At 36.0% G+C, this 23,789-nt stretch overlaps 3 protein-coding genes across 4 annotated transcripts; 2 read left to right on the top strand and 1 right to left on the bottom strand.

The window, feature by feature from the left end:
• Positions 1-4,048: 4,048 nt before the first annotated feature.
• Positions 4,049-6,308, bottom strand: LOC124406628 (cobalamin trafficking protein CblD). 2 transcript variants are annotated; one of them, XM_046882107.1, is made up of 5 exons: positions 6,217-6,308; positions 5,901-6,039; positions 4,638-5,083; positions 4,322-4,538; positions 4,049-4,191 (listed from the first exon to the last, which is right to left on the bottom strand). In XM_046882107.1, the coding sequence occupies exons 2-5, from the start codon at positions 6,037-6,039 to the stop codon at positions 4,118-4,120; spliced, it is 876 nt and encodes a 291-aa protein (XP_046738063.1). In that variant the 5' UTR covers positions 6,217-6,308; the 3' UTR covers positions 4,049-4,117. The 2 variants fall into 2 exon arrangements, with proteins under 2 accessions (XP_046738063.1, XP_046738062.1); XM_046882106.1 differs by having other exon boundaries at positions 6,186-6,295.
• Positions 6,309-6,571: 263 nt separating this feature from the next.
• On the top strand, positions 6,572-20,974 carry LOC124407542. The gene is made up of 7 exons (XM_046883778.1): positions 6,572-6,676; positions 7,238-7,351; positions 7,509-7,620; positions 17,236-17,384; positions 19,124-19,427; positions 19,606-20,020; positions 20,204-20,974. The coding sequence occupies exons 2-7, from the start codon at positions 7,240-7,242 to the stop codon at positions 20,453-20,455; spliced, it is 1,344 nt and encodes a 447-aa protein (XP_046739734.1). The 5' UTR covers positions 6,572-6,676; positions 7,238-7,239; the 3' UTR covers positions 20,456-20,974.
• A 538-nt stretch (positions 20,975-21,512) lies between these two features.
• On the top strand, positions 21,513-23,550 carry LOC124407543 (zinc finger HIT domain-containing protein 2). The gene is made up of 6 exons (XM_046883780.1): positions 21,513-21,527; positions 21,806-21,890; positions 21,988-22,258; positions 22,358-22,624; positions 22,797-23,006; positions 23,187-23,550. The coding sequence occupies exons 2-6, from the start codon at positions 21,844-21,846 to the stop codon at positions 23,511-23,513; spliced, it is 1,122 nt and encodes a 373-aa protein (XP_046739736.1). The 5' UTR covers positions 21,513-21,527; positions 21,806-21,843; the 3' UTR covers positions 23,514-23,550.
• Positions 23,551-23,789: the final 239 nt, after the last annotated feature.

Raw genomic sequence — 23,789 nt, 5'->3', positions numbered from 1 at the left:
TCTCCAGCATCGTTAGATCTTTCATCGTTTGCTTGACGCAAGCCAACATTAATACCTATCAGCTTTTACGCGCAATATATGTTGCATAACCGCGCTCATTTCGGCCAAGGTGATGATCTATTTCCCAATCTCATACCCAGCCCGATATCCCCTGTATAATACGCCGTCGGTATAGAGTCTACAGACTGAAACAGGCCACGGATAATCCGCATAATCCACGCGACGTGTTATGCGACGGAAGCCTGTGGGTCTACTTATGGTTAATAAACATGACGGAAATATTGATATAAGACTACCTGCACAGGCACGATTTCGAATTATTTGTCGCACATTTATACATACCTATAGTTGTGAAGGCTTTGAAAACGTTTCGTTTACTTTCTAAAACAAACGCTGTGTAGATTATCCTCGCCGTGCCTTTCAAGATCTTCGATGTATGAGGATATGATACGCGGATTTAACTGAATAAACTGAAGATATGAGATGGCATTATTCGAACGCCAGATTCGGAAATTATTCTTCAAATTCAAATATTTGACATGTCATAGCGTGGGGTGGAAATACCATTGACAAGAGAGTTTCGACGGACCGGGACAAAATCAATACAACCGATGTTGATTGTACGTTTGCAATTTCTTTTCGATTGTACGGTCATTTCCAGTACTCGTTAGTCTTCGAGCGTCAGTGATTTGTGCCCAATAAAATGACAGCAAGAATAATTTAGACACGATTTCATATCTAGGCTTCTATGGATGCTTGAAAACTGAGAATTCAACTTGCAAAACTGACATTTACTGCACGTATGCGTTTGGTACATGAATTGTCGACGGTTAATTAATTCCAATGTGTAGAAACGAGAGGAGTTTAAAGTCTTGAAGCAAATTTTTAAAGGTAACAGTACAATATGATTTTTTTATTCCTGTTTTGGTACTACAATGTGTGATCTACGTGCTACTCAGAAATGTTCAACGTTACCTGATTAAAGTATAACTCGAATGAACTGCTTTAAATTTTTATTTGACCAACGTCAGGAGGAATTTTTTCTCATTTCTGTTTTAGCATAATTTTTTTTCTGGCGTAATAAATTCCTTCCGATATTTCTAATTATACCGCATTCACCTCCGTTTTGTTATAATAAATTGTAATAAGCAATAAAAAGGAAAATTGAATAATTTCGATCAAAGATTGACGGCATTAGCACGATAAAGGAGTGAATGAATCATGAAATATTAATAATACATGTCGATTGATGAGGAAAATTGAGTTTATCCAATTAAGAAGTCGATTGTAAAATGCAATTATATATCGACGCGGAAGACAAGCAATGAATAATGACTCGTGTCGTATTTATCATCAACTTTTCACCATACAATGAAGCATTTATTACAATCTCTACTCAAAGACCGACACCTGTTAAAACCGAATATACATGTACATATATACATATAGGTATATATACGGATAGAGAAAACGTGTAACCACACCGAAACGCAGTGCGCGTGAATTTGATTCAGGCTAATGAAAGCCCGAAGGAGCCTGAAAAGTTTCGAGACTATGAAAAAACGCGTATTCCAGAGCCCTTGCAGACAGCCATAATGTCTTTGATTACAAATTAACGAATAAATTAATTTATACCTGTAAAGTAAATATACAATAATTGTATAGTGTGATAAGATCGTATATGTGTAAGAAACAGATATTTGCGGACCATAGCCTAGCGAATAGGCATTTTTTTTAATATCGATGTTCGCTGTATATTATAATATAGTAAATTATCATATTACTGTAATTATATCGAATAAAGAAAACCAATCAAATATCTTATATATCTATATATCTATATTGTGTATATATATATATATATATATATAGATATAATATATATATATAAAGATATTCAAATAAACTAAATGTATCGTATTTGTACTATATCTCCGATATTCCTATGTATCCATACTTGTTTATTTACTTGAAAAATAAATCAATGATAAATGTCTAGTGATGGTGGTACAGCAAAAATGTAATATAATAATAATCAGAATGATGATAATAATGAACGGACGTATCTCAAAATATGCCAATTATTTTTCGTATTATAACCGTGACAACGGACAAGTACAGTTGCTTGTTTGACGAGAAATGTATGTACCACGCTGTCTGCAGGTGAATTACCAAAGCACCTGTGATGATTCAATTATTGTAATTAGACAAACCAATTTCACGTCCTCAGTCGCTACCACCAACTATTCATATGCCCATCGGCATTTTCTTCCGACGGTTAATTGATTTTTCGAATAATTAGCTTAATGAATGAACGTCTTCGTTTTACATTCAAGATTTATGCGACATTTTAAATTCACATTTAATATTATCCAAGAGAAGCAATATTCACAAACTTGGATAATCGCTTTTATATCTAGATGCGTTTTTTTATCATCGGGAATTGAATAATTCACTTTCAGTCTTCACAATTCAAATTACTCCAATGCCTATAATGCATCCTATGCCCATCAGCAAATAGAATTCATTGATATTGTGTATGCGGACTGCAGAAAATCAATAGCTTACTAATTAGTAGCTTACTAATTCTGTGAGAACAAATTGCCTACTGATATAATCTATGTGATCGTCTATCACCAGCCAACTAATTACCGCTTCTCTCATACCTATAGAATATATTACTCTTCCAACGAATAATGTAAAACAAAAAGATTATTTTGGTTGATATTTATTGTCAAACTTATACATGTGAATTTTTTTCTTTCCTTGACCGCCTAATAATTGTGTAATGAAATGCTGAAGAATTGACACTGCGAATATACTATCATTCAAAGAATACGATACGACATGTTTTAGATGCTAGTCAAGTGATGTTTTTTAAGTGCATACATACAGGAACGAAGGGAGTTGGGCTTGTAAAAATTTGTGTACAGCACATCAAGCATTCTTTTATACTCGCCATCAGATCAAATAATTGTATTAATAATAATAATAAAAATAATATTCATCAATTTGAAGAGTAAAAAACGGCATCATTTTTTCAAGAACACTTTGTACGTCAGATATAAATACAACTCAAATCTATTTCATTTCTTTGCTGTACTTCCTACACTATTGTATTCCTACACATACCTATTATACATATATTTATACTATAGTATACATATGAATCCTAGTTACCTATACTTCATTGTGTAATTTAATGTATCATTAATCATTTCACACTCAAAAGTGCATTGTATTTACATACATCTCGATACCTAATGGCAGAAACAAGATATTTGTATATGCTGCGTTGTATTATAATCTACCACTGTAAACTGCTTTATTCTCTGTGTGTTTTTTCCCCTCTTTCTCACTACTTTCGAGTATATTTTTTCCGCAGTTATACTTCAATTAAAAACTACCTTCGTAATCAATAAAACCAGCTCCGTGTAATAATTCTTTATACTTCAGATAAGTCGAGAAACGACTGATATCGGTTTTTAAAGAGTTTGAAAAAAAGGCTACATGGGGTTTTAAAATTCGTATTCCAGCGAATTTATTTTAATTAAACAATCCTGTAGTACATATTTTTCACTAGCGTAAATCTTCGAATTTCATGTTTATTTGATAAACTGAATAATTTAGTTCTTTCAATACTCATTGAATATGTTCACGATTTAACGTGAAGATACGTATGTACATATTCTGATTTACATTCAAGGTATCCATTGGAATAGGGAAGTCTCGCAGTGCCGACCAACCTAGAGTACCGATGGAAGTTAGTTATCGCTTCCCTTTGACAGACCCAACAACTTTTGTCGATACCAAAAGCTGATTCGTACTGCACGTCTCTGCCCTGAATGTCTTACAATTAGCTTAACAATCAGATATCACCATTCATCAGTCAATTTCTGGTTAGTGGGCTGCCATTGATGGTAGGTTTTTTATTAAATAAATTTTGCTTCATACGAACATAAGTATGAAGTGAATTGGTATTAAGAAGTCAATAAAATGAATCAACACTAGTTGGTATAATGGAAAACGAATTTTTCTTCTCTTTCTGTTTATCTTAATTCAACAACTAATCAGCGATATTGAATTGACAATTTCTTCTAACACCATTTGATACATGTCATTGCTCGTTTAGATCATTCACAAGGTCCTTTAAAAACTCCGTGCTGGGAGGTGCTGTTGTATAAAGACTTCCTGAAATCAAATTGAACACCAATTACTTGTTAAAAACTATATTGCTGACAGATATCCATGCTGCCTTCATACGTGGATCTGATTAATAACAGTCTTGTTCAAATTGATGTATTCTGCACAACCCACTCACCGATAAAATTCCTTTGATCACTATCAATTGAGATGACCTTGCAGAATCTTTTCTGTTCAATTTTAAATCCAAGGCATCTAAAACGCTCATCTGTTTTATACAGAGTACCATTTTTATGGGGGTTCAAGTACGGCTGTCCACTGAATGGATTTATGAAATCAGCCCAGTAGCCAATCATTTTGAGCTTAGTACAGATGTCAGATGCCGCAAGAAGGAACTGCAGAAAAATATAAGAAAAAAGAAACATTATGAATTGATGAAAATGAATGGTTGGTTCGGTAGTTTTGAGAAAAAATTTGGACTATATTATACTTACATATTTAGCTAACTTTTCAGTTTCAACTTCTTTGCTCCATCTCATTGTTTCAAGATTTGGTTTTTGACTGATGGTCACGATCGTTAACTGCGGCGAGTTTATCTCCATACATCCAGGGAATAACTCGGTTATACCTTTTCGCAACAATACTGGGCATTCTTGAGCCACACAATGTAAAATTGGTCGACTAGATTCAAGTAAAGTATCGTCAGATTTTTCCGGTACAGATTCATACGTATCTGAGCGTTGTGGACAAGAATTGGCGGCTTCCATCAAATTCTCAATGCTATTCTCATCATCTAACACTATTGAACGCGTTTCCACCTGAGCCGTTGTCGAAGCATCTAGCCAGCCAGGACCAACACTCCCAGGTAAATAAAATCGGAAACCCCTTGGCGCCAATAATTCCCAGTTGGGATTTGCCCCAAATACAGTGTTTTCCACATCTAAAAAATACGCAAACGTTGAGTTTTTTTTTCCAAAAGGAGAATATTGGAGTGGCATGAAAATTAGTCTTGGCAACTTGCTGAGGCTGAGTAAATTTTTACACATGATCATTCTTACTCTCAATTGTGTCATTCAATCAGTTGTCAATAGTTTGTAAAATCAGTACTTTCTAAAAAGTTCTGATCGGAACTGATACTCAATTTATCTAACAGTTCATTGTAACGTGTAAACAACATATTCACTTCTCAGTTCATCTATGAAGTACCACTTTATGATAAATAATGTGTATAAATCCTTGATTAGTACATTCTGAGTTATGATTGCATTTTTATTAGTAATTTTCATATAATCTTGGTTTTTGCAAACAGGATAAAACAAATTTGTCCTTAAAAGATCAAGTTTGACATCAAATTCATTTTCCAACTATGATCAATCCGTCAATGAATTGCAATTCTATTAAAAGAATGACTGCCAAATATGACGCGTAATGATGAATGTCAAGTATAATCAAAACTTGAATTATTTTCAATGAATATATCAACACTTGATGTTAAATGTTTTAATAACCTCAGATATTTTCTTATTGCATCACTTTATCCATGCTTCATCAGATACTAATATTTGTAAGATAAGACCGAATGAGCCGAGGATCCAAATCGTCGAAACATTAATCGGTTCTGACTAAATATATGTATTTAACATAAGGTCGTAAAGCCAGCTGAGGTCATATTGCCAAATCTAGAATAATGTTAGCCTGTTTTTCTAAGGTCAGTGATAGCGCATGAATAAAGAGTAAAGACAAATGAAGCCCTTTACCTTCGAGCGGTTCGTTGTTGGATTTAACAACCTTGTATGTACTTGTATTCTTTTGACTGCGTCGTGAGTACTTAGCCTTCAAAATGAAACTGACGGAGGTAGAATTGCAATTCCTTTGCAATATTTTGGCGCAAAACATCTAGAATAATATAAAATTGGATGGGTTAGGTTATGCCTACTGAAATCGCACCAGTTTCTTGATGAGAAATTTTTCTAAACAAAATTGCTTTGCTATTCCAGAGGTTTCTAAATGAAAAATTTACAAAAACACAATGTAATATGCGCCTTATTACCATTGAGGTGTAATTTTACATACTAGATTTAGATTACGTATCGAAGACGATTCAACTACCCAAGTTTACTTTCGCGGAACTTCATTTTGCACATTGACTGAAGCTTATCGACGCTAGATGTAGCTACGTGTTCGGAATTCAAACAAACCGGTCACGTGACTGTGATACGCGCGTGTTTTGAACTAGCAACTCTGCTATTTGTATATAAAAATACCCTAACCGTGGCTAATAATTTACGAAAAGAGAAAAAAATTTCCAATTTATTTTATTAGTAATTGTCCTTGAACACACGCCTCGGTAATTTGTTTGTAGAATGCAGGAAGTATACTTTCTGGCAGAATGGAGTTGAAGCTTTTCGTCCGTTGACTGAAGATGTATATTCGATCAACGCTTTGGCTGCCAGCCGCTAGGATTCCTCAGCTACCTGTTTTGTGTGTTGTTTTTATATAATTGCTTATCGGCCCTTATCCGGGTACTGAAAAAGTAAGTTTTTTAAATGACTAAAAATAGTATAGATCCTCACTTAAGCTGCCAAACAATTGGCAGTACATCTCACTAGTTGACATTGTCTTCTTCTATCTCAGCATTTCGGTGAAGGAAATGGAACCCTTGAGGTTAGAATCGCCACGGTCTTACGGTTAGCGGTAATAAAGAAATCCGAAACTTCTTCATTGATCTTCACTTATTTTATCTAATAGGTTAATCTATTTCAGTGAAATAAAAACAGAGTGTACACCAATCTACCAATCTGTATACTCTGTGTTTGAGTATATACATTTCTTATTGAAAACAATATTGCGCAAAGCATTCATTGTTCCTTTATTTATAAATTTTAAACATTCTTTGGATTGTTTGTTCCGTTCCATAGACTGGAGCTAGGAAACAAAAGTGCAATGAAGTCGCCAATTTATTTATACGATTATTATTGTATCGTTTGAAGGTATCATTCATTTTATATCTATGAATCCTTCTAAAACTTTATGCGAAACGATGGATAGGTGTGAAATTCGTTATTATTGACACTGTCTCATCGGTAAATTTCAGCCATGACAAAGACCAAGTCATTGGACATAGCCAACCCACTTCAAAATGACAAGCTGAGCGTGAATGAGAAGATTCTTAAAGAATGTCACAATCTCTACATAGAGCCGGAAAAAGGTACCATATGCGCTTCAGAAATATTGAATGATATCTGCTATATGAAACTGTGACTTCGTGTTCTTAAAATCTAAGTGTTTCATCCTGGTTCTTCAAGCTCTGGTATTTGAAGTACTGCAAATGCTCATTCGATCATGTCTTCTTTCTATACCTGCAGGTCTAATTCATATAGCAAGTCAATTTGGGTTGAAATTACTTGCCCCAAGGAAAAAAATAGTCATTCTACTGATCGGTAACCATTCTGCCGGCAAATCATCATTCATCAACTGGTGAGTGAAAATTAAAGATCTTATTGAAAAGTGTCGATTATACCATATTAAATTATAAAGCAATGTATCATTTTGATAACAGCAGAAGATCAAATAACTAATGTAATTGTTATAAACAAGAAATTTGATTTCAAATGTCTTTTCACCTGTATAAATTAGTCTTTATATTCTTCCATAGTAAGTCTTTTAGTTACAATTATTTTTCTTTGAGAAACTAATTATTACTGTAACAGCTATTAATTTATTGCAATTGATGAATCATTTTCTTTATTAACCTTGATCGTAGCACAAATAGCACAAACAGTGGCTGTGCATCCTCACCTAATTCACTAGGAAACACTCTTAAAAATCTCTTTACACGTATAGAAAAACTTCCACACATGAAAAGTATAAACACTTTTTGTGTCCTGCTGCGTTTAGTTACGGCCTGAGGCCCAGATGCTTTGGCAGTTTTTTGCTGTAGTCAAGTGTACGCATCCCTTTTCTGAGCTTATCTCATCATACACTCAGCAGCTTTGGTGTCCCTCGAATTTGTCTACTGCAGGCCGTCTTCCGTTATCCTAAGTCAGTTTAAACCGTCTAAACGGATTAGAAAACATCTGCGACTTCCGAAACATTCTAATATAATCCTATTAACAAGTTGGTAACTTAGAGAGGGAATACGACTATTGGCAAAGAAGTAAAATGTTTAGTCTGAACAAGTATCGAAAGAACACGATGATTAAAATTATACAGTGTGAAAATGTATTAAACATATTATACTGTATTCCTTGGAAGTTCGGCAATATTTTATTTTTCATCTTTCGTAACAGACAAATATTGCCGAAGTAAAAACGAGGAAAGAATGAGAAAAAAAAAAAAAATTATTTCATTCTGCAAGCATAAAATTGTTTTAAAATCAGGGCAAGTGATCAGAATTAAAAAAGCTGGCTAACGTGCATTCTTGTCAGACAAATGGCGCGACAGCCAAATATGTAACAGAATGCAGCATTGAAGACCGTAAAAGTAACGCGCCGTACAATTAGGTGCGTACCTAATTGCCGCATTTAGTTCGTAATGATATCGGTCGAGGTCAATTGTTGGCGCGAACGCTAGTTGGCTTACGAATCAAAAAATTATGATCAAATTCACGATCGCGTTAATCCGCGAATGAAGATAAAACGAGTCTGACGAGTTCACCGGATTTTTAAGACAAGATTTATAATGCGCCGCGCCGGTTACACTCAGCGACTGCAACAGTTTTGCTTACAGCATTCTTACAACTCGAAATATAATTCCCACCGCGAAGCAGAAGGATCGGCGACAAAAAATTGACCCAATAGAATAAGAAGAGTAGCCGAATGGTGCATTCCAACATTCTGACTCGGCGGTGCAACAATATCCAACCGAAATTCATTGCCGAACGTAATGCTCGTAATAGTTACGCATCATCGGTATACAACGAAATCGGATAATTTTCCAACGTTCAATATTTGCGGAAATTCTAGTTAAACTTGACACGAATAATCCAAGCTTTGTCGTCGTTCGCGCAATTTTACAACATGACACGCACCTCAACACGTGCAACATTCCTCGAGAATGATTGTTATTTATGAAGAAAACCTTGAATTTTTTTTTCTTTGTTTTTTGTGGTCTGTCTAATTATAATATAAGGACTTAAACACGGACCTGTAAGAAACAGCTGCTACGATAAAAGTTATGTTAAATAGCATACTGTGGTCTCTCCACATCGATATTGTTTGAGGAAACTGAGCGTCAACTGTTTACTCAATGACGCAAAAACATTTACTCAAATGCGTAGTTTTTGCGTGCACGTATTAACTTGATATCTTTTTTCTTAAACCACCGGCTATCCTGCAGCAGGGTAGGTAGGTATACCGACCCGTGGTTTTCGTATCAGACGACACACTTCCGTACTAGATTGTTTCTTGGTGAGACCGCGAAAAACGGTTGGAATTATTTGTTCCAAGAATTATTTCCTCTACATGCAAACATAAAAATATATATAATATTTAAGGAAACCACCTCTATTCTTCCGGTTCACGCTTCATCTATCCTTGGTAATAAGCCGGAAAACTTTTGTACCCGGTGATATAGAACAAACTGTTGTTACACTCGCATACAGGTCTAACAAAAGCATTTATCGCTGCATTCGAGACACTGCAGCTGAGGCTAGACGGAATGCAGCTAACTGCAGATATAACGCAAAACGTTACACATAGAGTGTTTTACCATATTCATCAAACGGGAAATGCAAATGCGTTGTCTCTCGACTACATGCTCTCGTGGTTAGGGACACTGCCCTCTGACCCTATCCCACCCTCTCCCTCTATCGCCTGACGGTATTTTTCACTTACAATTAAACCTGCTCTATCCAGCTCTCAGACCACGATCCAAGAATTTTGATTTCAACGGTCGTCGTTATCGCTTGTCTTCGCCTATAATCGTAAGCTTGGCGCCTCGAAACCATTCGTATGCGCAAATTAAGTATATAGAGAAAATAAAACGATACACCGTTTCGTCTGTAAGCACCACTTATCTTCTTTCCTAATCATATCTTTTTTCCAAATTAATTCCTAATAATACTTCCGGTTAGTCACCGGAAATGTCGTTGATAGTTCTTGCTATTAGCCAGCGGTTGTTAAAAAAGTAAGCCTACGTAAGCCGCAGATGTATGTACATATTGAAATTGTAAACTTACAGAATGGGATAAACTCTACCGGTGTGAAACTCAAAAGTGCGATTAGGAACCGGGCTGCACGTTGCAGGAACGGATATCATATATCCGCAGATGTATTCTGGTGGTAATTTATCTATCGCAGCATTCCTTTGTATTATGTATCTCGTACAATCTCGACTGTCGCTCATTATATGCCCGATGCATGCAGTGGGTATACGTGATCGAGATAAAGTGTCAAAAGTTCCAGGGAATTCCGACTGAGATTATATTAATGAGTAGGTTGGACCTTCTCTACACATATACATATACCTATACCAAATTACGATATCGACCCCTAAAATTTTCGTCTTATCTTCTGCCCGTGGATATCTCACATCCGCTAGCATTTATATGCCAGCGTATTGGAGTTTACGGCTGCTAAGTAACTGCAATCAACCGTATATATATGCCATATACTATTTTTGACATTATCATTAAATCGCATTAACCTGGACCAGGATATCCTGTCAACGTGCTTGTTACACAAAGTCTGTGTATAAATTGTGTAACCGAAAAACGTTTAACTTTGTATCACATGTATAGAAGTCCTGAGATTAATACGTGATTCCCCTAGCCTTAGACACCTGCCCGCTGCGCAAATTCCCATGCACATTTGCGGCGCATCAGGTAGAAAAAACAATCCATTGCACACCTCCGTCGAAGCCGATCCCGAGAGCCCCGAGTTACATACCAGTTATACATACGAGTACATACACGTATGACTGTACCGCATGTGTTATAGGCATAGATCAAACGTGCAGTCGACAAGTCGTTGAATTCTCCATGTAAAAAGCATCGCCGCGGGGGCCTGAAAATCATCGTATATTTGTACAACGTGTACGTACGTATATGTACATATAACGTATAGCGTTAACATCCTCTTTAGGGGGGCCCTTGAAAAGCGCGCGAAGGTAAGCAGCCTCTTGCCCCTCTCCTACCTCTACCCTCATCCCCATCTGCACCAGAACAGGACACAAAGAGCCTGCGTGTGTACATGCGTATACAGACACACATACGTACATACATACATACATACATACGACATCACCACGTGCTTTGCGCAGCGTTTGTCTCGCCCCCGACCCCGCTCCGGGCCTAGGAGATTCAACTCAGTTTTATCTTGGACACCATCCGAGTCGTTTGCGGTTGCGTGGCCCTGCAGCAGAAACGGTGCGATTCTGAATATCTGAGCAAATTTTGTTATTCGTCTCGGCTGTAATATAACATATATACCTATACTTGTATATATACATATACATATATGTATACATATGTTTTTTATTTTTTTTATTTTTCTATTTTTCAACAACTCGCACGCAAATCATGTCGAGTCGACGCAAATCTCCAAGGGTTATCGAAATTCTAGTGGACAAGTCGCCCTCCTTTGCGGTGCCCCGGCAAACCGCATCTGCTGCTTGCCGGGGAAGGAAAACTTGTGATATTTGAGTGCGGTTTTGCCGAGCTTATGCAGTGACTCATACTATTTTAAAGTAAGTGACCGCACTGTGTGCGATAATATGTGAACCTACATGTATTGTACACTTTATCTTCTTGACCGCCCTTTTTTCTTATCCTTCAACTCTTTTTTTATTTGTATACGCCTGCTTAGCCATAAATTATGTTATTTTACTTGGAAAACTGTGATTTGCGATAACGCGGAGGGTAAACGTACATATATATAACACATAATGCAATCGCCTTAAAGCTTGCGATATTTTCTTTCCCGAGTATTCGTCTAATCTCGCTCACGCAGATGTAATTCGTCGTACATACGCGCACAGCGCCCACCAAAATTTCAAATATGAAAGAGAACAACGCGCAGCTCATATGTGATGTATGATATGATGTATAATACCTACTGTGTTATACGAGAATTGTTCGCATAATTTTAGAGTCGGATAGCTTCGGTTTCTTACGTTCTGTTTCAGTAAGTATATCGATGCATTACGCCGGGACCTCGATTGCTGCACAATCATCCGTCACTTATGCATGTAAGATTTTACACTCATTTATTTCGTTACACTTTGATGTACTGTACATATTACGTCAACTTTCAATAATACGGACTCGGATGCAGGAATGACGAAAAAGTCAATATCGAGCTTACAGTCAATATCTTCAACTCCGAATGCAAAAGGCTATGTAACCTCATGTGTAATGCATGATTCACGCGGAAAAACATTCTGTGGCATAAATAGATATGTATATATGAATGTGTTGAAAAAACATTCGTTCACTGTCACGCCGTGTGCTGCACCGGCCAATTTTTATCGAACGATCGGCAAGTCACACTCGATCTCTCGAGTTCAAAAACCTCGAAAAAAAATATATTTTCGTTATACATTTTTGTATGACCGAACGGAAACTGCGCTCAAAGCCGGAGCATCTTTAAAGTCGAGAAACGCGAGTGTAGACTGCAGGTATGTTTAACACTTACGCGATGAACAATGATAATATATAATACTTACCTTGGCAATGTATTGAGAATACGTGAATAATTCATTCGTCAATTCATACGCAAAAAAATACTGCGTTCAACCTAAGCGTCAAGGTTCAAAACGGATTGTTCATACAGTTTGCTGTGTTACTTCTGTTACTATGTTATTTGAGCTATCTATATATTTTCTGGTGAAAAGGCAACTCTGGATTTTTTTTCTTCATCGCCAGTATTATATTCGGGCCCATAAACTTAAGGAAAATGAGATTCACTAATAAGCGCTTGGACCGTTGGACGCGAAATATTTCAGCGCTCAAACCATTTGCCAGTCAACGTCAAGTCGTCAACGACATAGCGTGGCCTTATTCTCCCGTCAAATCGACCGATAATAATTGGGAACTCCTGGCTCCATAATTCGTTATAATCCGGCACATCCAACAATAAGACTGTCATAGCCATATCGGAGAATTTTACGTACGCCGTACGTCATCGACTGTATTTTTTCTGCGGAATTATAATCATCATGTACAATACACATGCGTTCCTTCTTTCCTATTACAACATCGTGATGCTATAATGCGGCTGTAGGATTGTATCGATATTCTTATTAGTAATTAAAAAGCGTTTCATGCTTCCAGCTTGCTAATTATATGATTTAAAGATCCGATAAATATTCTGCTTTCTGTTTACTATTATGCATAAAAGAGTACTAATAATGATAATTTGATTAAACTGTAACGCAGAGCTTTCCCAAAATCTGGTGGAGACTGAAATCAGCGCGTCCCTAATATAAGGCGAAACGATCAGTGGGGCTAGAAAACGCATTTGAATGATACAGTTGTTGATAGCTTTATGTAAAATTTGCTGGTAACTTTCGTGTACCTACATATATACATACATACATACATACAAAGAAGCATTGATGCGTATATGTATAAAAATGGTATACTGATTGTGAGTTTCGTGAATTCTCGCATTGCCGATGTTCATACCGTGGAATCCGTACAAAGGCTTCTTCGAGGAAACTATAATATAGTATAGTATAGTATAGTATACACACACATATATATATATACACACACACACACACACATGTGTAGACCCAGTGTTCAATTTTTTAAATTTCTATAGAACGCACTGAATAGACCATCGTGGGCCTTGCCGCCTTATGAGCGTAATGGCCACACATGGGTTCGGCATAAGGCGAAGGGAGACCGCATAATCTAAACATTTTTTCTTATCTTTTTTTCAAACTTTCAACTCTATTTGGGCGTATAATAAACTGCAACGACGGCGCTACACGTTGTTTTTCCTTCACTTCTACAGGTCAGCATTAACATTGTAAATTTCTCTCCAACCGCTGGACACTGGTTTATTTATGTCCTCCGCTGCACAAATATGTCGTGCTACTACTAACCTGTCTCTTAGAAGGTTAATCGAACTTTTTTAACCGCATCAGAAATTCGGTTCAGAACGAAGCTTACAACGAGTTACACGCGTTACACGTCTACGTAATACTATTAAACGTTGAAATTACGAAACTCTGAATAAGTACGGCGTCAAACCGCCGGTGCTAATGCCCATTTCGATAACTGTGTCCAGCTTCATCGACGTTTAAGAATCCGTTGGATTTTTCATGCTGCAATTATTTGTGCCAGTTTTAGTAGGTATTCGCAAACTAATTGGCTAATTATCGAACGATATCTAAACGAGTTGCGCTTCTGACGTAACACTCGGAATATTTTGCGATCATGATGATCCATCGCGAGCGGATCTCAACCCCCTCGACTCGAGCGTTCTCGAGTCTCAACATGTGGGTCAACCGTGTCGAGCCATGCATGTTGGAAGCTGGATGGAGTGGCTGGGGGCTAGTAGGTACCTTTGGGATTTTTCAAAAAAATAAACCGTTTCCCTTGGGTCTAGCCGGGATTTACGACACGACCGCTACGCTCCGTGTAAGGTATATTACTATATGCGAGAGAAAGATGAGCCTGCACGCTGCAGCTTATAGTCGCCTCGAAAAGGTTGCCCACATCTGGTGGCGCAAGAAAGCGTCGTTACCGAGAATCTTCATGGGAACCCTTCTCCAAATGCTAATCAGTCATGCCTTGTCACATATTTTCTCCCTTTGTTCCCGCTTCAATTCTCGATTTCACGTACCGCGTACCTTTTTATACCATTGCAACTATGTAGGTAATGGCATGTATGGCTAGTACTCTTCAATTTTACCCTTACGCAAGCGACTATTTACATGAATGACGGATAATGCCAACGGAAATGTGCAGTGTTTCACGTTAGTGTATGCAAAGTATAGCATTATACGTGTGAAATGTGCTTGAGAAAACAGGAATGTCAGTTTGAACCATTCAAGCCACTATAAATATCAGTTGTCGTGGAGGCAATATACTGTACTCACAATAAAGCCATACGCCGTTATACTTGACGTTGGAAATTAATGAGACCAGGGTATGTTGACTTTGACAAATGGAGAAATTACAAATAAAACGTTGAATTTTTTCGTTTTTTAAATTATAACAGAGTGGTTTAGTATTCGGAAATGGTGACGAAGTGAACCTGCGTACCCTGGATCGCCTGCAGGCAGTAGTTTTAAATTCACAAGAAGTGCCTAATACGGTGTTGACAAGTTCATGTTTTTACAACAGATACGGGTGTATGTTATTTCAAGCCCGCTGACGCATAGTTATGGTATAAATAAACGTCATTTTGCGCTCTAATGTGGCCGTAATTTATTGTTGAAACTATAACGGATTCATAATCACTATAATTCTCATGTTATAAATAATATCGTGATATAATACGTCAATATTAACTATTCTCCGTTATATCGTCGCATTATTCGTAATATTCTAATCAGCCGTCAATCCAGAGGCCAGAATTTCCTCTTTGTCGTCACATTATCTCTTCTATAGTTAATGTCGGTGACTCGCAACTGTATAATAACGGAAGCTGGAGAACGATATGCAGGTTATTTTAACGATGTGAACAGAAAACGAGTTTCATCACCAACTTGCAGGCGTGAATCACCGCACTGTGCAAATTGATATTATTCATTTTTTCCCTCATTTTTCAACTTTACATCCGAGTTTTTGTATCTCTTTGTCTTTCATAATTGTATGGCAAGCAAATTTCTGACAAAAAAAAACCTCTTTGTGATTACTCAACGTGCAGTTACATTACTGTGCGATGTATTCATATATAAGATAATTATACAATTTCAAACGAGGTTCAGATTGATAACGTTATATCGTAACGAAACATTTGGAAAAAATTTACGATTTTAAAAAATTTTCTAATGATTTTTTTATGTAGCTAAGATTTCGAAATATGAGTGTGTTTTGTTTCGTCATGGTTTACTGAATTTCAGACCATTCCAAAAATGTGAGATAACGGTTTTTCCTCAGCATGAACCGCTACGATAACGTTACTAACTTCAATACGATAAATTCAAGCCTTGTGACGTTTTTTCTCTGCGTCGTGAAAAAACGCCGTCCCGATGGTACCGTCATTCCCACCTTCCGAATTTCATTCTCATGTATATTATTTACCTAAATTAGTAATAAAATAATTCAATGACTTGTCGAACTCAAAGCTAGCATTTCTCAATCAATAATATTTAAGTTGAACGCTGGTTAGCAAAACAATGAATGATTTCATATCCGTACAGATCACTAGTAAAGTCAATATCGTAACGCGATTACTGCGATTTCGAAAGCCACGATCACAAGGTATACGCTCTCCGTATACGTAAATCATGCGATCCACAATAAACGCATTCAAAGTGGAGTTTACCATATTTAACATTATTTATACAAGTAAAGATGTAAGATTACGAAGTACGCCGCATGTTTCCCGTTTCTCGCTCGCCAGTTCGACCGCAGCGATAAATGCCAATGTGGCGTACGTTGCACGCATTGAAGATAACAAGTCTGTTCCACAAGCCGAATCAGCGTTTTGCACGTTCTTATTATTCCACCGATGTATATTATTTCATAGAAAATAATTACCGCTGTATTTTATTCTCACACCGTTTGCAACGTTATTGAATCAATTCACTTTGTTCATTTATACTGCGTTGATCGTCGTTAACTTAATTGTATAAAGAATTACAGTCAATTTTCCCATTAATTATTCATCACTACACTTATCGTTTTTATTTCGAATTTCTTCTTCTTCAATAGCAAGAAAACGTAGACGCCGCAACGTATGTAAATCGTGGTTTATATGATGTAGTAGACCTTACATATAAGTCTTGAAAAAAAGCGACGGCATTTATTATCAAACTTGACTGTGATTTCAATTTCTGATTCAAAAAGGACGACTTTACCTGTTTCCTACTTTTTTCGAATATTTACGGACAATATTTTGACTCTTTATATTTTGAAATATTTCGCCAGATAAGTCTTAAGTCCAACTTAGTTACAATATTTTTTAAATTTAGGTATGTCGAAGAACATGTGCAAAAAACTGGGGTCGCAATTGAGACGCAAGGTATCTGCCTCGTGACATCAGGCAAAAGGCGAGAATCGTTGATGGGAAATGCAACGTTACATCTTTACCCACACTTCAAGCCTCTCCAAAAAATGTCGGGTATGTGTTTAAATTTTTTTTAGCATATGTAACTGTTCTTGCAAAATTATTCTAGAACGTCTCAAATTGAAATACAATAAAGTTAATTCTATTGCTATACAGGTGTCAGGTTTTCATTTCTTCCATATATCCGGTTCATTTATCTTTACAACTTTTTCCTGATTGCTTTAAGTTCCCAATTAATAGACCAAATAAAACCATAATAAATACAGGAGGCATGCCCCCTCTAATTCAACTCTGATTGTCTTGGGTTTAATCAACATGTTCCGGTCAACAACAGTCATTCTTTCTCTATGCCATTTTTCAAATTTTTACCCTTTGCAAAAGAGGCGGTAAAATTTTTTCTATTCATTTTGTTGTGAATAAAAAAGAAATTAATATCGTTGACTGAAAATGAAAATTTATCAAAACTATGCCTATTCAATATAGTTCTTGCGACACTTTCAAAATCGAAATTAATGTAAATTTGTAAGTTTAATAATAATCGAAAATAAATAATGGTTCAAGATGAAACTGCGAATACCTTTTGAAATTGGGGCAACGATGTACGAAAAATATTATTGAATCCGTGACAGTTAGATTTGACCATGAGGGAAATTGACGCGAAATGCTTTTCAATTTTTTTTCCCTATTTTTTTTCATCGGATTTCAAGAATAAGGTAATAATAATAACATGGTATTGTTGTGCAACTAACAATCCGTAATCTTAGTTTCGCTTCTGAATCTTCAGTAATTATTTATTCACAAAATAATAAGCACCGTTTGATTGAAATTAAATAAGTGTTAGCAAGAAAATTAAAATAAATGTTACAATACATATTCGGAATTTACTATTTGGTCGTAAAAATCAAGACTCTTTCATATTTGTAATACAAAAATATTTCATTCAGTTGATTGATATTTTTTTTAAAACTTGTAAAGATCGGATAACCAAACAGGCTATGAGAAATGAGCATGCATTGTACGCTCTAACTTGGGAGAACTCAGCTAAGCTCCTGGTATCTCGGTTTGTGTGATCAACGCCCCTTCCTGTTTCCTTGCCTTGGTTAAAGTCAGTCCCACAATTTCCTGTGGGTGGAGCAGAGATTCCCATATATATTGGTTGGTTTTACACAAAGTTCTCATATTCGTATTGTCGCCCAAACTGAGTAGACCTCTCTTAGCTTAGCGTTGAAGTGCTGCCTTGAGGTACAAAGAAGTTAAAATCCTTTCATGTAGACATTGGCAAAGGATAATGGAAGTAAAAACGTGCACTACCCATCTCACTGTCACCGGGATTACTTGACATGGTATGAAATACTATAAATTTAAAAAAATTTCACTCCGCTTAGAGATTTATCGACTCTCTCACAATTTACAGTTACTGTATATTTTACTTGAAAATCTAATCTAAAACAACGAAGAATGGAGGAGCTATGGCGACTGACTTTAATCTATAGAAATAGATATATTTCTTAGGACGATCAACACTCAACTATAATCTGAAGAGTGAAATATTGGAGATACCTGTCATTCGAAATTAACTACAGTGCGGCTCATCATCGGGCACTTTGCTATTTTAAATGCAAGCTGCCTAGTGAAGGGCAACATTGTGGTTAAATACCATCATCGCCAGCGCACCTCAGATACCTTGCTGTTATTATTAGCATAATTATACGAGTCAAATATATTACACATAGCAATTTCAATTTTTCAATTTATTTCAATCAAAATCTTATTACTTTCAATTTATGTTATAGGAGTCCTGGATTTTTTGTCGACTGAAATTTCAACTTCTAATAAGAAGAAATTTAGTCTGGTTACATTTGTGGATACTCCAGGGCTGGTCGACGGTGACATGCAGTACCTATTTGATGTGAACGAAACAATTCTGTGGCTTGGCAGCATGGCAGACTTGATATTTGTATTTTTTGATCCAATTGGCCAAGCACTGTGCAAGAGAACCTTGAATCTAGTCGAAAAACTGAATTCAACAAATGCTGAGAAAATGAGGTTTTATTTATCCAAGGCAGACGATGCTGGAAATGAGTCGGACAGACAAAGGTATGCAATATCGAAAAAAAAACAATCATAATTACCTAGCTCTGGATATTAATAGATTTTAGTCGGTTGGGAAAAATTTAATTAATTACATGTCAGGAGATAGAAGATTATAAAAGTTGAGAGTATTTGTAGACATGCTGTCACTACCTTTATTTAATAATACTTTTTTGAATTTCAGAGTAATGATGCAGATAGTTCAAGAGCTTTGCAAGAGACCAGGATTAAACCGTACAGGTTTTGACATGCCAACAATTTTTATACCAGAATTGAACAAGCCTTCTAAATGTACTAATCAAATTGAAGAAATCTGTCGTGATATCGAGAAGACAATCGATAGAACTATACAGAATACCTTGAACACGTTGGAAAAAGATTGCAACAATATTAAAGCTCTAATTCGTCAAGGACTTTCCAAAGATGAAGCTGACAAAAACTACAATTATAAGACTATTTTACGCACTGCAATGATGGGAGGCGCTGCTGCTATCATGCCCTTCCTGCTGTGCTTACACCTCGTCATTTCTGGTCTGGGAACCGATTTTATGCACACGGTATTTGGCGAGGAGTTTACATATATACTACACAAATATTTGGTAAATATCTACGGTATAATATATCTAATCTGTGTTTCAATTTTTTAAATATTTTGTTCCATTAGAAATCTGTTATTAATTGTTGAGTTATCTGTTAGCCTTAAAAAATTTGAAAATTAATTCCTAGATATGCATTCAAAATCTTAATCAGTTCTTCATGTGTTTTTCTTCTTTTTCTCTTAGAGCCCTGTAAGGATCTTATGGTCGATTGTGCCTGCAAGTCAACAGTGGAACATATTTCTTCTGGTGCTTGCCTTGTCTGCTGTTTTGTTCCTGCTAACACAGTCATCCCTAGGTCTGAGAACAACATTGACACGCAAGCAGAAGCACTCGTATATTGAGATGTTAGAACATGTCTGCAATGTTGTTGTTCCTAAGAAAACGCAATTGTATTTTGAATACTTGGAACAGAGTGTAGGTGATCATGATTTGTGAAATTGAATATCTGTTCCTTGTGAGGTATTGATAGATGTATAAACTTCGACAAAAATATTTTATACCACGAACCTAGTATACAATTTATCTGACAATTTTTTCATTCATGTACGCCATTCATCGTTCTCCATGTTCATTGTACTAGATCTATGAAACTTTCAATCCAATCACAGTATTGACCTTGCTGGACGCAGAGTGAATTATTTTCCGAAATTTCGTGTTTATTGATTGCCAAAAAAAATTACTAATTGTATTACTTTAACGCCGAAGAATAATGATAGAATAATTTTATTGAAAACTTGTGATGTGGTATTAACAATTATTGTATTGTTTTATTATACTAAAAAATAATCTCAATTTACAGAGATCTGATTAATTGTAAATGACTACCAGTGGCGTTTTAATCACTTAAGTTGCCTGGATTTACATGACAAAATGGCGGCTACAGAAATTTAGATGTCAAATCAGGCATTTATTGAATTTTTAAATAAATATGCAATACACTGTGATTTTGAAATACAGCAATTTATACTCATGTTATTCCATCCTTTAATAAACACATCCCTAGAATCTATCACTGTGATCTGTATCTTACAGGGACTGAAGCATACGTACATACGTATACAGATCTCGTCATAGACACTTAATTATTGAAAATTTCAGCTTTCATAATGAACTGATGAACGCATATACATTTTACTGTCATATTGTTCTCAGAAAATATACATGCTTCTAGCAGAGCCCAACTTTTTATTTTACATCAAGCCTGAAACATGCAATCTCTAGGCTTTGATAAAAATCCACCAGAAACCGCTATGACTAATACAAACCGATATTGAAGTAATTGAAAGTACTCGAGATGTGCTCGAGATATAGGCTCACCCGGAAATTTTGGAATATATATCAAAATAATCTGAAAATATAAATTCTTGCTAATCTATTGTGTAAAAGCATGTCGAGACGTCGTTGGCAACGTTGTTGGTGATACCGATTATTATAAAACATTCGATTTATTTCTCATATACTTTGTGCATCTAATTGCAGTTACTATCAAAGCACAGCAATCATAATACATTTGGAATATTTGCAGAAAAAATGTATATCGAGATTTCTTTAGCGTTGAACTTCCAACTCCGTGTTATTGCGCAGGTATACATACACCGGAGCAGTTCATTAGCCGTCATTTCAAATTAGAGATTTGCGCGGCACTACAGACACATGTGACTCAAGACGACTGGTATGACGTGATCTAGCCTAACCTAACCTAGTACAAAACAATTATTCGTAAACATGGAACTGTATGGAACTTACTGGTAATATTAACTAAAGAAGCATGTTCAACAATAACTCCAGAGAATAGTACGAATATCTAATTTGAAAACAATAAGATGGAGGGCAACTCATCGACGGAAAACTACATCAAATTGTGTAAAATGCAAGTATTGCCTATACGCTGAATTCAAGCTTTGTTTATTATTGATACACATTAGCTAAGCGTTGCAGTTATTTAACCAATAAGATCATTTGTACAGATGTGATCTCAATGTGCACAAATATCTGTGCCCCAGATGTGGTATAGAATATTGTTCCGTCGATTGTTACAAATCTGAAAAACATTCAGAATGTTCAGAGAGCTTCTACAGAGGTTGTGTTGAGGAGGAATTAAGATTCAATGAAAAGGACCCAGAAACCAGGAAAAAGATGCTGGAAATTTTGCAAAGAATGCACGAGGAACATGCGAATGACATGGAAGAAATTGAGGAGCTAGCGCAACAAGAATTGGACTCTGACGACGATGAAGAAGTTAGTCACGGTTTATTTTATTACCTAATTTTAAGTTAACTTAAACTGCGACATATGTGGCTTCAACTTTACATCACTATAGACAAATTTCCCCCGTAGGTACCAGATTTATCTGATCGTTTACAAAATATCGATTTGGATGACGCTGATTCTGTTTGGGCTGCTTTGACTGATGGTGAAAAACAAGAATTTGAAACTTTACTACGCAATGGTGAGATGGAGAAATTGTTGCCTCCATGGAAGCCTTGGTGGTCTTACCGAGCAGATACGAAACTAGTGGAAGATCTGAGTAAAACAAGCAAGGCATTTGACTACAAACAAAACTGCCCACGGATAAAAGATATCAAACACTACAATGAGATATCGGTAATTTGTTATTTACATATGTCGGGATAGCCCACAGTTGTAGAGTTCATACGAAATAAGCTTTCCGAGGAAAAAAACTAAGTCATTTATTCTACTGAGTACCATTTGGTATACATAAATATATTGAAGTTTATTGCACTCTAATCGTGTGTAAAATTGTTTGTTTGTTCAGAAAGTGCCACCAGCTGAATGTGTGAAAAATAACATTTTGAACGTCCTGCACGCTTATGCTTTTAGCGCTTTATATTTCAATGGCGACCATCACAATTTCCCTAAGGAAGCAATATCTATACTTATAGAACTTTCTAATAATCTCAGAGAAAATGAAGTTTTCATTCAAGCTGATCTAGCCATTGAATCTGTTTCCCAACAAGCTATAAATGTGAGTATTATTTTTTTGTTCTGGTTCTATCCTTGTTATTCGTTTCAAATTTTTCCTAGGCTATACAAAGTGTAATTTTGACGAAATCGCTTCAACAGTTGAAAAGCATTACTGTTAGATAAGTGACGTCCAATGGATTAAGCTTCTTCATATAAAAACAATATTTCTGTTGATACACAGTGTCGTTCGCTAGTCGTTGACTCGGAAAACATAGTGGCGACAAAGAATGCATTGACTTGCATTCTGCAAGGACCTGAAGATTCCAACAAGTATTTCTACGTAAAAGCTGCTTTTTCTGACCTACATCAGCTTTTTTCAAAGTGTATAGAGTCAAGCAAACTAAAGAATACCTCTAGAAGCACCAGCAACGAATTCTCCAAACGATTTCCCGACCATGGTGCAATTTCTGCAACGGATATACCTCGAAACAAGTTGAAACTTTATTTGAAAAAAATCGAATACTATCTTTCTTGGGTTGAAAGCTATGGCTCGAACCTGTACACGTAGATTTATCATATGAGAATAAAATTATTTATATAAACCACATAGCTAATATTATTGACATGGTTCCTACATGGCATAATTATTAAGTTTAAATTTGCTGCAGACAAAACAGTTGTACAATACTGAAAATCCAAAGCATAACTATGCTAAATGATACCAGGATTAAAGTTTGATTATTAATAAAACCAACAATTGATCGCCTTGACGGTTTAATGTCTCCTATAATCATAAAACAGAAAAACATATTGCGGCTACTATAAAATGCTGAAAAATAGCAGA

This window comes from Diprion similis, chromosome 6, assembly GCF_021155765.1.
Source record: "Diprion similis isolate iyDipSimi1 chromosome 6, iyDipSimi1.1, whole genome shotgun sequence".
In the NCBI taxonomy this organism is placed as follows: Eukaryota; Metazoa; Arthropoda; class Insecta; order Hymenoptera; family Diprionidae; genus Diprion; species Diprion similis.
The sequence above is the reverse complement of the archived record's forward strand: the minus strand, read 5'-3'. Positions and strand labels throughout refer to the sequence as shown.

Coding starts and splice junctions, on each gene's coding strand:
- LOC124406628 (XM_046882107.1), bottom strand. CDS start 6,039: ATGTTTTGCGCCAAAATATTGCAAAGGAATTGCAATTCTACCTCCGTC. Junction 5,084..5,900: donor CAACAACGAACCGCTCGAAG/GTAAAGGGCTTC, acceptor CGTATTTTTTAG/ATGTGGAAAACACTGTATTT. Junction 4,539..4,637: donor CTGAAAAGTTAGCTAAATAT/GTAAGTATAATA, acceptor ATTTTTCTGCAG/TTCCTTCTTGCGGCATCTGA.
- LOC124407542 (XM_046883778.1), top strand. CDS start 7,240: ATGACAAAGACCAAGTCATTGGACATAGCCAACCCACTTCAAAATGAC. Junction 7,352..7,508: donor CTACATAGAGCCGGAAAAAG/GTACCATATGCG, acceptor CTATACCTGCAG/GTCTAATTCATATAGCAAGT. Junction 7,621..17,235: donor AAATCATCATTCATCAACTG/GTGAGTGAAAAT, acceptor TTTTAAATTTAG/GTATGTCGAAGAACATGTGC.
- LOC124407543 (XM_046883780.1), top strand. CDS start 21,844: ATGGAGGGCAACTCATCGACGGAAAACTACATCAAATTGTGTAAAAT. Junction 22,259..22,357: donor ACTCTGACGACGATGAAGAA/GTTAGTCACGGT, acceptor TTTCCCCCGTAG/GTACCAGATTTATCTGATCG. Junction 23,007..23,186: donor TTTCCCAACAAGCTATAAAT/GTGAGTATTATT, acceptor GTTGATACACAG/TGTCGTTCGCTAGTCGTTGA.